The sequence below is a fragment of the Bicyclus anynana genome, chromosome 9 (assembly GCF_947172395.1).
Source record: "Bicyclus anynana chromosome 9, ilBicAnyn1.1, whole genome shotgun sequence".
Taxonomy (NCBI): Eukaryota; Metazoa; Arthropoda; class Insecta; order Lepidoptera; family Nymphalidae; genus Bicyclus; species Bicyclus anynana.
This window is the reverse complement of record NC_069091.1, coordinates 13,838,328-13,851,606: the sequence shown is the minus strand read 5'-3', so window position 1 is coordinate 13,851,606 and position 13,279 is coordinate 13,838,328. Positions and strand designations below refer to the sequence as shown.

Sequence of the window (13,279 nt, the reverse complement as noted above, 5' to 3'; positions counted from 1 at the left end):
GACGCTCTTTTTTTTACTTCCGTCTCTAGGTTAGCCCTTCCCTTTTGAGTGGTCGTGGAGTTAACTATGTATCGTAATTCCTATGTCTTTTTCAGACGAAGCTCTTTGCAGCCACGTGTGGTCGATCTGCTACCAGGCCGAGAGCCTCTTCAGGCCGCGTTCAGCCGCACCGTGCGGTCGAAGGTGCTCAGTAAGGGTTCCTCCGTCCAGGTCCTCCGCCTTACCTGTGCCTCTGGGACAACCTGCACCTATGACGTAAGTGGAATGTTTCATTTTTATTGCCCCCAGGCCCTACCCCATACCTAAGTTTGCACAGAAACACTATTGGTTCTTACGTTTAAATTATTTGTGCAACTAGATGAATAGTGAACTATTGTAGAAAGATTAAGGAAGAAAAGAGGATCAACATACAATAATAGAGAAACACGTTAACGCCATTTAAGTTTAATAAGCGAGGCCGTACCAATGCGATTTTGGTTGCGTTCAATGTTCACATCCGGCGTCCAAATCAATAGGAATTACTTACCGACCTCTCGGATTCGAACAAGACCTTTGATTTTCTAGGACTTCAATGCACCCGTTAACGCATCGTCGGGTCTTCCTATTAGTCCATTTAAACCTCTTGACCGATATTATATTTGGTAGGTATAAGGGTATTTTCAATCGCGGTTACATTTAGGGTATTTTCAATCGCGGTTACATTTTTGTGTGACAGAAAGTATGGCAGAACGTTTACTGGACTTGCACATATATCTGGGCGACTGAATTTTGAAATGTTTTATTACATGGGTAATTATTACTAATCCTCACCCGCAAGGTATTAGTAGTATAATCAATTTTTTTCTAAATCCCTCATCAGCCATCACTGCGTAAGCAACTTCAACTTAACCCATTTTTTCATCACCAAATCTTTGTATTCCAGTGCATCAGGCGCCTACTGCGTGGAGGACTTCACGACGCCCTTCTGCCCGAGCTCGAGCGGTCTGGCGGAGGGAGACGCGCGCTGTTGCCTCGACAAGCAGTACGCAGCCGCCGCCACCACCGTGCGTCCGCCGCGCACGCGTCCGCGGCCCGGCGCTCGACTGCGTGCGCGGAGACGCAACCAGTACGAGCGTGACGTCACCTTGGACGAGCGGAGACGCAAACAGTACGAGCGTGACGTCACATTGGATATCAACGACCATGCTACTTTTAGCTTTAATGCGACAGATTGGAATCTGTTCTGATACTAGGGTACTCGTTAGATTTCAAATAGGTAACACTCATATAATTCTTTAAGAAAAGGCAACAAAATAGCTTCTTCCAATTCTTATAGAACCTTAGAGACGAAAGGTGACACCTCCAAATGAAATTGATTGTGTGTGTAAACTTGCGTGCGGTCTTCACGCACACGTCCTCGGCCCGGCGCTCAACTGCGTGCGCGGAGACGCAACCAGTACGAGCGTGACGTCACCTTGGACGAGCGGAGACGCAAACAGTACGAGCGTGACGTCACTTTGGATATCAACAACCACGCTACGTTTAGCTTTAATGCGACAGATTGAATCTATTCTAATACTAGGGTAATCGTTAAATATAGGTAACAAAAATTTAGAAATATTTAAAACAAGGCAATAGAAATGGCTTTTTCCACTCAACAAAGAACTCGGTGTCAACGACGACGTAGATACACTTGGTTCTAAAGCATAAAATTTAATAACCAGACGATAGATGACACCTCCAAAATGAAATCGTTTGAATGTGTAAATGACACTTAAACTTATAACCTAAGGTATAACGACATAAGAAATTGGGAGAAATCAATTTAATTGGTAATGCTCATAGAAATCTTTTAAAAACTTTCCACTTCTCGTCGTAAAGTGGAAAGACTAGATTAACAACGGCTCTAGAGCCATGTGTAGTCTAGAGTCTAGACTAGAGCATAAAAATCTAAATAACAAGACGAAAGATGTACAGAAGAGATACAATGACTACTCCAAAATTAAGTTGTTGGTGTGTGTTAACTTAATGTCAACTTAGACATAATAAGTTAGTGATATTGCTTTAAATCCCTTTTCGTTCATCTGTCACTTTGCTGGTTCGTTGACTTACCAATCGTAAGATTCCAATCTTTGATCGGGGCTAATAAAAAACATTTGTAATTTATAGGTAATTGCCGTATTCCTAGGGTGTATCAATATAGAGTAGAACAAAAGATGGCTCTATAAAAAACCATTTGTAATTTATAGGTAACTAGCGGACGCCCGCGTGGAATTTAGTTTTTCACAAATATGCCTATAAATTACAAATGGTTTTTTATAGAAAAGCCTATGTGTTAAACCAGAGTGAAATCTATTTCCATTCTAAATTTCAGCCAAATCGCTTCAGCGTAAAGGAGGAACAGACATACACACACATAAACTTTTGCCTTTATAATATTAGTGTGATTGCCGAATTCCTAGCGTGTTTTGATGGCAGAACATCAACTGGCTAAATTATAAAACCATTACTTAGTATAAGACTTTATGTAATCAATAAAATGGTGTATAATATTTCAAGTCCTACCGTATAATTATAACTTATACTTAATTGATGTTTTTAGATCAAAATAATAATTAGTTTTATTAATTAACTAAATTTAAGTTCAAAAGTACAATGTTTGTGCTATAATTGAATTGTAAGCAGCCAAAGAATGTTCATAAATAAATAAATTATTATAAAAGTATAATGTTTTATTAATGTTCGAGTATCTTAACATGCGTAATACATAAATATAGCTAGCTAGGGAAAGACCGCGATTTCATTCGCGAGAAATTCTGTATTTTTTACATTTCCCGTAGAAACTACAGATTTTTGTGCGACGAAAAGTAGCCTATGTTCTACTTCAAGGGTCCATATATCTCTAGGAACCTACCAAATCTCACCCAAATCGGTTTAACCGTGAAACGGAGCCGACAGTCCAACATACTTATAAGGACCCTCGTTCTTACTATAAGAGAAGCTAAACACTGGCTCATCTCTACACTGGTAAGGCAAGCAGACCGCGCACGACCACTCAGGTCAAACGCCGGTAACAGACTGACTCATTGCCCCCACCCCACTAGTCACTACCAATGTACATGAGATAGTTTCTGTAGTATTGTAGGTATCTATTTAGTATATACAAACACTACAATACTGATTTACTTTCGTCTAACCTTACTTAAACCTACCGGCAAAGACGTACCGCCAAGCGATGTAACATTCCGGTACGTTTAAAAACCGAAAGGGGGGTGTGGATTTTCATCCTCCTCCAAACAAGTTAGCCCACTTCGATCTTAGATTGCATCATCACTTACCATCAGGTGAGTTTGTAGTCAAGGGCTAACTTGTAAAGAATAAAAAAAAGATTCCGACGAATTGATAACAGACGCGATGGAAGACTTTTTCTCACGTTAACTTAAAATACCGCAAAAGGTTTTGAATAATAAAACTGGCAAAATCTTATTAGATAAGTTTATTATGTTGTTTGTATGAGTATAATTAACTAAATGAAAACAAATCTATTTAAATACAAAACGCACATTACTCTATCGAGACACGCAAGTTTTTGTCAATGTAAGTTGGTCTATAATTTTAGGGTGGGTATCAGTGGCGTGCATAAGGTTGTCGATCAGGGTAAGCACTAGTAATAAAATTTAGCAAATTGGAAAAATGTGTATTTTATAAGCACTAAGAAGACAACTCTTAGGGTATGCAGTACTTTAATGCATGTATGAAGTGCACGCCACTACGCCACTAATAGATATAGATATACTGAGCAAATCAAGGATCGAACCTTGGACTTCTGTATTGTAAAGTAGCACTGAAAATATAACAACTAGAGTTTGGCTAATGAAAGTATAGACTGAAATCGCTTGCCAAATTTAATAATCATTTAAACAAATTAAAAAAACATGCGTTTTCATAATTATTTAAATTATTTTTTTGTTTGTGAATGCATTACTACCTATACTATAAGTATTAGACTCAGTTATTCCAATATTTGCACTATAATTTTAGAATACACTTGTTTTTTTTTTAATTTGACGGATGACATCATGATTGTGATGATGATTGTGATGATGATAATGATGATGATGACGATGATTATGATGATAAAGATTATTTTATTTTGCAGATTATCTCTCTCTTGGTAAATATTTCAAATATCGGCAATTTTCAGCGCATTCGATTTGTCTTCAATTCATATCTATTATCTATTTTGCCGCTATTGGTCGACATTCGACATTTGTATCTCCTAATCGTCGACGCATCCTAGGCCTATGCCTGGTTAAATATTTAGTTATTTATGACTAAAACGTGATGCTTATGTTCTTCGAGACGAGACAACTAAAAAAAAAATAGGTTAATTGACACTTTTTTTTAAATGGTCTTAAATTGCAAACGCCGTACATATTACTAGCGCAGGAGTCGAAAGATAAGGGTCGCAAGCCTTACTCTTCACTCGCGCACTCACCTGTACCGCTCAGAAATGACGGCATAGTGCTCAGAGTTATTTTCTGATATAGTAACAGCCTTCTGAGCGTTATTTATGTTGGTTCATTTCACATAATTTAATTTTTGTTTAAGGGCTTGTAGTCTATATTGAGAAAAATTATCATAATTTTTTGAGACGTTTTTAAGAAAGACCATTTAAGAAAAAGTGTCAACCAGCCTATTAACGATCTTATGATATGTTCCCATTTGTCTCTACTAACTCAATATAATGTGGTCATTCTGTTAGTTCATGTTGCCAGCCATCAAAAGAGAGAGCAGTGCTGCCTTCTCCTTCTCTTTCTTCCGCACAATGTCGAGCGAGCGATTCTTCCACGAACTCTTGCGCAACTTTATTGGTCGACTGCCGACGTAGCGACCTGACAAAACAAAACAAAAATAGATTGAGTTTATGAGCAAGGTTAAGTTATATATAATTTGTCCTTTTAACCGACTTCCAAAAAGGAGGTGGTTTTTTTTTTTTTATTCTTTACAAGTTAGCCCTTGACTACAATCTCACCTGATGGTAAGTGATGATGCAGTCTAAGATGGAAGCGGGCTAGCTTGTTAGGAGGAGGATGAAAATCCACACCCCTTTCGGTTTCTACACGGCATCGTACCGGAACGCTAAATCGCTTGGCGGTACGTCTTTGCCGGTAGGGTGGTAACAAGCCACGGCCGAAGCCTCCCACCAGCCAGACCTGGACAAATTAAGAAAATCTCAATCTGCCCAGCCGGGGATCGAACCCAGGACCTCCGTTTTGTAAATCCATCGCGCATACCACTGCGCCACAGAGGTTCGGTTGTATATATGTTTTTTATGTACATACTCATTACTCATGCTAAATAGATAAATTGACAGTTTTTAAATGATTAGGAGTATGCTAATAGCTTGGAGTTTCCCTGCGTGATCGAATCAGAAATGCGGAGATCCGCAGACGAACCAAAGTCACTGACATAGCTCAATGAGTCGCGAAGCTGAACTGGCAATGGGCGTGGCACATAGTTCGAAGAGCCGATGGACGTTGGGGTCGCAAGGTTCTGGAATGGCGACCCCGCACCGGAAAGCGCAGTGTTGGTCGACCCCCCACTAGGTGGACCGAAGACATCAAGCGCGTTGCAGGGAGCCGCTGGATGCTGGCGGTTCGAGACCGTTTTGTTGGAAGTCCATGCAAGAGGCCTATGTCCAACAGTGGATGTCCATCGGCTGATAATGATGATAATGATGATAATGATGCTAATAGTAAATCATTTTCTAAAAGTAACATGGTATCTGCGATCATTACTTTCAACGCTTACAAGGTTTTAAAGGGTCAGATTTGCGAAAACCAAGGATCCCTGAAAAACGCCCCATACAAAATGGAAACATCCAGTCAATCTTTGTTTTTTCATATTAATTAGTTAATATTGACCTTATTTACTTGAATGTCTCACAAAAATCAATATATTTAAACCTAGTCTTCATCCCCATTACAGCTCTCTAGTATTAAGACTGAGCTAAGCCGCGGACAGACAGACAGAGATGGCGAAACCATAAGGGTTCCTTGTGGACTAAGGAACCCTAAAAGGATCTATAAACAACAGCTACAAAAATACCATGACATGAGTCATGTAAGTCTTGGAACAGCGAGTTGATAATTTGACGCGCCATGTCATCGGCGCCGTGGCTTAGTTGGTTAAAGCGCCTGTCTAGTAAACAGGAGATCGTGAGTTCGAATCTCGCCGGGGCCTTGTGTGTATATATATATTTTGTATTTTTATACATTTTTTGAATTTTTAAAATTTTCAAAATTTATGGATACACAAAAAAATTAAATATGACTTTTAGTAACAGGTGATACTTTTTATCCTGATAATTATATGTGAGTATGTAATTAAGTAATTTTCTGTGAGTATGAAGCTACTCTTAACTTAACTTAACAGCCACAATGTCCTACAAATTGCGTGGTACATTATCTCGTTCCGACGCTCAGAAATTTTTATTACTTGGTAACCCAGTTAGCTACCAGAATCAACATTTTTCGTAAATAAAAAAGTTGAGCGTCTCATCAGATTGAAGCGACTCACGGAAAATTAACTTGGTAGTAATCAATGGTAAAAATGTTCCATAGATCCTGGGCATAATATGAAGCAAGAAAAAACATGAAAAAAATAAAATAAAAACTTTTATATGAATACTCAATCTATACCAAATCTCAAAAAATACATATAGCAATCTCAAACATGATGTATGATTCAAATGGGTTTGATTTGATCCATTCATACTAAAATGACAAGATAATAGTTATGGTAGGGGAGCCCGGGATGCTTAATTTGCAGTTACTCGAGCGTCATGGAGACCGATTGCATTTGGTAGATTAAATTATAGGAAGAATAAATGGTTATTTACTTTTTTCGCTTTTAGCGGTGGAAAGCAATTTTTTAAGTATACAATTTGTTTGCGTTAATTGGTTGAAATTAGAAAATAGATATAGATATATAGCAAAACAATGCATGGTGAGATCATTAGATGCTTTTATAGATATGTTCTACTAGTAATATTATAAAAAAGAATATATTTACCATCCATTTCCTTCATGGCTTTGATGAAGTCGCCGGGATCTTTGAAGCTGACAAAACCGAACCCTTTGCTCTTGTTCGTTCGTTTGTCCCTGATCACCTTGGCCCTTTGGAACGACGTGTATTTGCCGAACGTTCGCGTCTGGAATTAAAAAAAAATTTAAACATTAAAAAAAAAGATTGCGTTAGAAATAGTAATAAATTATTTGTTACGAGTAGGCTCAGAAACTACTGGAGCGATTTAAAAAGTTCCTTCATCAATGGAAAGTAACATTATCAGCGAGTAACATAGGCTACATTTTATCCCATTTAGCCACGGGAATGGAAACTAAGCGGATGATGTGACGGCGGCGTACAAAAAAAAATTAAAAATATAAATGAATTAAAATTCTATATACATTTTTATTACTAGCTGACGCCGCGCGGTTTCACTCGCGTGGTTCCCGTTCCAGTAGAAATACGGGGATAATACATCCTATAGCCTTCGTCGATAAATGGGCTATCTAACACTGAAAGAATTTTTCATTTTGGACCAGTAGTTTCTGAGATTAGCGCGTTCAACCAAACAAACAAACAAACTCTTCAGGTCCACTGGTTAGCAGCCTATGTGGATTCGGAGCCCGTAGTTCGTTATAAACATACATCTAGAAACACATAACTCACCTTTCTGCAGGAGGATAAAAATTATCTTACCAGTAGTTCGTCCGTGACATCGTTGCCCAGGTCCCCGCAGAACATCCTGAAGTCATCATCAGGCCAGTCCAGTAATGTCACGTCTTCCCAAACCTGCCCGCCTGCTGTCCGAACTACCTGCAACCAAAGATTTTATTTATTATTTTATTATTTATATTTATTATTCAACAAAAAACACATTTAAATTAAGCCTAACCATAGTGCAACACAAACCACAGTTGGTTTTACCGTGCACTGGTTATTATTACATCATACAATATTTAGGAACAAAAGTAATTCACAAACAGAAGAGGATAAATACCAAGAATAATCATTATAGGGTAGTTAAATAAAAGTGTGAGTGAACCGGTGCTGCGACGCTACACAGGCTGTCCCAAAAAATAATTCTTTGGTTTCCGCTTATGTACGTTCGTGAATCGTGAGTATATTAGAATCTTTTAGAAGATTCTTTACCGCATCCGGAAAATTGTTAAAGATTATTGGAACAATATATTCCAGTCTTCTCTTACCATACCCATTTATGAAATTCGGTACATACAATTTATACTATTAGATATGTCACTAACGCGTCGAAACATAATAATAAAAATGTTTTTCAGGTAGCATGGATATGGTGACAGTTCGTTTCACTCTTGAAAGTTTGCCGCGATTCACGATAATATGTTTTCTGTGATAATAGTACGTATTACGAACCTCAAAGGCCGTGATAGCCCAGTGGATATGACCTCTGCCTTCGATTCGGAGGGCGTAGGTTCGAATCCACTCCAGGGCATGTACCTCCAACTTTTCAGTTGTGTGCATTTTAAGAAATTAAATATCATGTGTCTCTACCAGTGAAGGAATAACATCGTGAGGAAACCAGAGAATTTTCTTAATTCTCCGTATGTAAAGTCTGCCAATCTGCATTGAGCTAGCGTGGTGATGTGATTGTTGTCAAGGGTAACTAGTAAAGTAGTCTGAAACTTATAGAAAAATCATATTATACTATTAATAAGGATAAAATAGCTTGGAATTAAAATGTATTACATGACTGGCTACTTATACACCTATTGTTAAATGGTGATAAACTAAAAAAGGAAAAACCTGGCTGAGTTTGTTGTAGGCTCTTCTCACCCTTTTTTCAAGTTCAAGGTTTGGAACCCTCGTAACTTTAATTTCAGGTTTTCGACTAATTATTATCACATTTATCTTGTAATATACACATAACCTGACGTTCCGAAAGTGCTTGTAAACTAAGCCTAATTAAATTAAATTTGTATTGACTCAATAGTCAATACAAATTTAATTTTTATTTTAGTTTAATTAAAAAAAAAAAAAAATTAAAGGGTAAAGAAAAATGGAGCAAAACGGTCATGCAATGGTACACAGGTCATATGCAAAGGAGAAGAGGAAGACCAAAACAGAGATGGGCGGACGAAATAAGACAGGTGGCAGGAGGCAACTGGGCAAAATCTGCAAGGGATAGGGAGTTGTAGAAAAGTTTGGAGGAGGCCTTTGTCCTAGGGGACAAAAAGAATGTATACGAACTCTGAATAAAGGCTTTTATTATTATTATTATAATAATCAATAAACAACTGAAACTTAGCATGTCAGTGACGCGCAATCGACAATCCTGACAGATAGACAGATACTTAAATGGAAGTTAATTTTATTTTAAATATAGTTTACCTTTCTATGTTTCTTCTCCTTCTTAGCTTTGGGCACGGCAGTCTCCGGCACGCTGATGACGGGCGGTGGCGGCGGCGCGGGCGCAGGCGGCTCCACCACCTCCGGCTCTATCTTCGGCGGCGGAGTCGCGGGGCGTTCTCGCTTCTGGAGACATCAGAGGATAGGTTGCAGCAGTCTAATGCTGTCACTGACATAGCTCAGCGAGTCGCGAAGCTGAAGTGGACACATAGTTCGAAGAGCCGATGGTGTTGGGGTCTCAAGTTGCTGGAATGGCCACCTTGCACCGGAAAGCGCAGTGTTGGTCGACCCCCCACTAGGTGAACCGAGGATATCAAGCAAGGGAGCCGCTAACAGTTTAATAAACTGTCACTGTTAGTGTTGATCCCACTAGGTGGACCGAGGATATCAAGCTATGCAAGAGGCCTATGTCCAGCAGTGGACGTCTATCGGCTAATAAGGTAAGGTGAGTATAATAGACATGACCCCAGGTAGCTACCGCCGTATTAATGATAAGGGGTTCCCGTACCCTTTACGTGTGAAAGCAAAAAGTTGTAGTAGTAATTGTAAAATGTTATCCACAATGTCATTTAAAATGGAGATTCAAGAAAAAAAAAAACATAAAAATCTGCCTATATCAATTTTATAAAATTAGAAATTTAGGCATTTTATTGTTTATTTCAATAACTTGAACCCAAAAAAAAATATTATGTTTGTGTAGTATGACAAACATGAGGATCATGTTCTAAGTTCGAGTCCTGTACTCCTAACGGCGTAAACAATATATTATCTGTTTTTTTGTCATCAGTTACATCTATCAGTGATCAGTCGCTTGACTATAAACTGAATTTTTCATAGCAGATCATGTTTCTAGTTAAAGGTCACTCCATTAAGTGACTCTTCGTGTTATGGTCCTTTTTTTGGGTATTACTGTCCACCACATAATTCATCCACAGTGGATTACTTTAGCCTTTTGGTCTTACCAGGCGTGATAAGCAATTTGGCAAGACTATTTGTGTGTTCTTGTAGTCCAATATATTATCTAGTGACGAGAGAAAATAGCGGTACAATCGAAAGTATCCAAAACATATGTCATGGATTTATGAATTAACATTTTCTGATAGCTTATTACAAAAACTATTTTATTTATACAATTTTGTTTTATTTATCACACTAATATATTAAAGGCGAAAGTTCGTGTGAGTGTGTATGTTTGTTCCTCCTTTGCCCTACGGCTACTGAAGCGATCGGAAAAATCCTTGGTTCCCGAGGGATTTGTGAAAATTTAATTCCACGCAAACGAAGTCGCGGGCGTCAGGGCGTTTCTATATAGAAGAAATATCAACTTACAATAATAAAAAATAAACAAAACTCTTACTCTTTTCTTGCTTTCGTGTTTTTCTTTCTTGTGTTCGTCCTCTTTGGGTTGTTTGTATAGTCTGGGAGCAGCCGACAGCACCACAGGCTGCGGTTTGGGCGGCGGAGGCGGCGCCAGCTGAGGACCTGGCATACCTGGCCTGAGGAACGGCATGGGGCCTGGGAACCCATCCGGTAGTCCTGGTGGACGGAGACGCTGCACCTGTAATTGAATTTATACAATAAACACCTTATTGATCATTTAATTTTGAAACGCCAATGAATTATAATTTACTTTAATAATAAAGTAATAGTCCAGTTACATAATATTTATTCATGACCATTCTGACATAATATTCATGACAAATGAAAATATTATGAACGTAGCAAACCATGGTGATGATTTTCTTCCAAATCATCTTCCACATTTTGGTGCTTTTGTATAACAAAATATATGCTGCTTAAAAACTGTCTGACACATCAGTTACCACTTGATGATTTGTGGTTCTCTACATTCATAATTTTGTAAGATTCACAATGAATCTATGAAAAAAAAAATTAAAAAGTTTAGGGTTCCAAGACAAAAGGATAAAGAAGCTCAAAACAAACTCAGCAGGTTTATTTTATTATCACCACCTTACTTATGATCTTGAAAACAGATCATTAAAAATAGGAGTATTATGTTTGATGTATCCTATGTACATATTAATCATAGAACTAAGCACAAATTGACGCAATAGAAGCAATCATTATTTTCATCAAATAATAGCTTTTAAAAGTACCTACAGGTTTATAGATATCATTTGATTTTTACAAGGAATGATTATAATGTTTATATCTGGTGTGTTTACATATTAGCTTCTGAAGATGAAGACCTGTAAAAACTCAGAACTGGCTGTTAATAATCTTTGCATTAGTATGTTATACTATAAATATAAAACAAGGTCATAAATTACACAAAAATGTTGAAAAAAACAATCAAAAAAGAAACATCACAAGACCTTATACAATCATGTAAACATAATATAGAATTTACATTAAAGTGATTTCATGTAATGAAAGAGACAACATTTTTGTCTTTTCCACAACATTGACATTGATGGAGTTATTGTGAACCAATCCCAGAACAAAGTGCCATAGACAAGAAAGGAGAAGACAACATTCTTGACCGGTATGCAGCTAAGTTAGTTCCCCCTGTAGCCCTATTGTATGTATGCATGACGTTGAATAATTTTATTGTATTTATGACAATCCAAATTGGATTGGAATGTTAGTAGAAAGTTGAGAAAACAAACCATACTCACTGAGGCGGGCACCATCATAGGGTTCATTGATGGTGGTGGTGGTGGTGGTGGTACACTGGGGTACATCAATCTCGCCCCCATCATGTCAAACGGTGGCAGGAGTGCCGGTGGGGGTGGAGGTGGAGGTATGGCACGCTCTAACTGTTGCTGCACAACCCCGAACGTTGCTGCCCCTATCACGGGGCGTAGTGCCACCATGTCCGTACCCGAGATCTCCGCTTCAAATCTGAAGAATTTATGTAAACAATGATTTTTTTATTCAGAACTGAAAATGTTTATCATGTTTTTTTTATTTTCTGTTGAGTGACAGAAAGATGAATATCTTAGCACTCTATAATTTCATTGTGTGGTCAGTTGGCACATTACGTAGCAGAGCGAAAAACTCAACAAACAAACTAACCACATGGCAATTTTAATTTGATTCATTTGTTAGGTCAAATGACTATGATTATGTATGCCAAATTTTTCTACAACAGCTCTGCTCATAGTCTGCCGACTGATTGCATGAGATAAACAGAACAAAAAAAAAAAATATGTATAATTTGTTTGGAAAAGATTATATCAAGTCACAACAACTATTGCCCCCGCATTCTGTAAATTTACAGCACTGTGATATTGTTGGTTTCCATAAAAACTTTGTTGATAGTAAAATTTTATTTTAGGCATCCCATAGAAATATAGTTCAAATTTTGATAAAACTTGTTCTACGTCAATCGTCATCATCACACCCCTGGTTTGAATATAAATCGATTTTGTAGACCAAGAGCCTGTGATGATAAGACCTTCCTCATTTTATAAAAGCTGAGAGCTACTCAGCCCATGTTCCTTAGGTACTAAAAGAGTTTATAGAGTAACAGTTTACCTCGACATTTCATCTTGCATCTGTTGGAATTTCCTGGAATCGTCCATGTTGCTGCACACGATTTTAACTAAAAGCAATCCAAAACGTTTACGCAGTAACGTTAATAATGAAGTTCAAAGTTATCCTCGTGTAATGGTACGTACACTGTGATGCATTTTAGGGTATCTCTCGCACTGCGCCTTTAGTTTAAACAGGCGCTGTTGAATATCCAGGTTATTTATGTAACTTGTGAAATATTTTATATATTTTAATAATCATTAATCAACAATCGCGCAAAATAATTATTAAATTATTTCTGTTCTCGACAAAATTTGGATTTTGGTTAATTTGGTTGACAATTGACATT

General features: G+C 37.8%; 2 protein-coding genes and 1 non-coding gene across 5 annotated transcripts in view; 2 read left to right on the top strand and 1 right to left on the bottom strand.

Moving 5' to 3' along the window:
• The window catches only part of LOC112053247 (pancreatic triacylglycerol lipase-like), an 18,216-nt gene extending 14,399 nt beyond the window's left edge, over positions 1 to 3,817 (top strand). For both annotated transcript variants that reach the window (XM_052883338.1, XM_052883337.1), the window contains exons 6-7: positions 96 to 255; positions 923 to 3,817. In XM_052883338.1, coding sequence (XP_052739298.1) covers positions 96 to 255; positions 923 to 1,226 — 464 coding nt within the window. In that variant the 3' untranslated portion in view covers positions 1,227 to 3,817. The remainder of the gene's footprint in view (positions 1 to 95; positions 256 to 922) is intronic.
• LOC112053236 (RNA-binding protein 42) lies at positions 3,461 to 13,279 on the bottom strand. 2 transcript variants are annotated; one of them, XM_052883339.1, is made up of 8 exons: positions 13,077 to 13,279; positions 12,934 to 13,000; positions 12,063 to 12,297; positions 10,790 to 10,990; positions 9,415 to 9,558; positions 7,747 to 7,863; positions 7,057 to 7,195; positions 3,461 to 4,874 (listed from the first exon to the last, which is right to left on the bottom strand). In XM_052883339.1, exons 2-8 carry the CDS (start codon positions 12,978 to 12,980, stop codon positions 4,741 to 4,743), a joined length of 1,017 nt encoding a protein of 338 aa, XP_052739299.1. In that variant the 5' UTR covers positions 12,981 to 13,000; positions 13,077 to 13,279; the 3' UTR covers positions 3,461 to 4,740. The 2 variants fall into 2 exon arrangements, with proteins under 2 accessions (XP_052739299.1, XP_052739300.1); XM_052883340.1 differs by having other exon boundaries at positions 12,072 to 12,297; positions 12,934 to 13,278.
• Positions 6,152 to 6,225, top strand: Trnat-agu (transfer RNA threonine (anticodon AGU)). Its single transcript has one exon. It is a non-coding gene; the product is annotated as a tRNA-Thr (tRNA).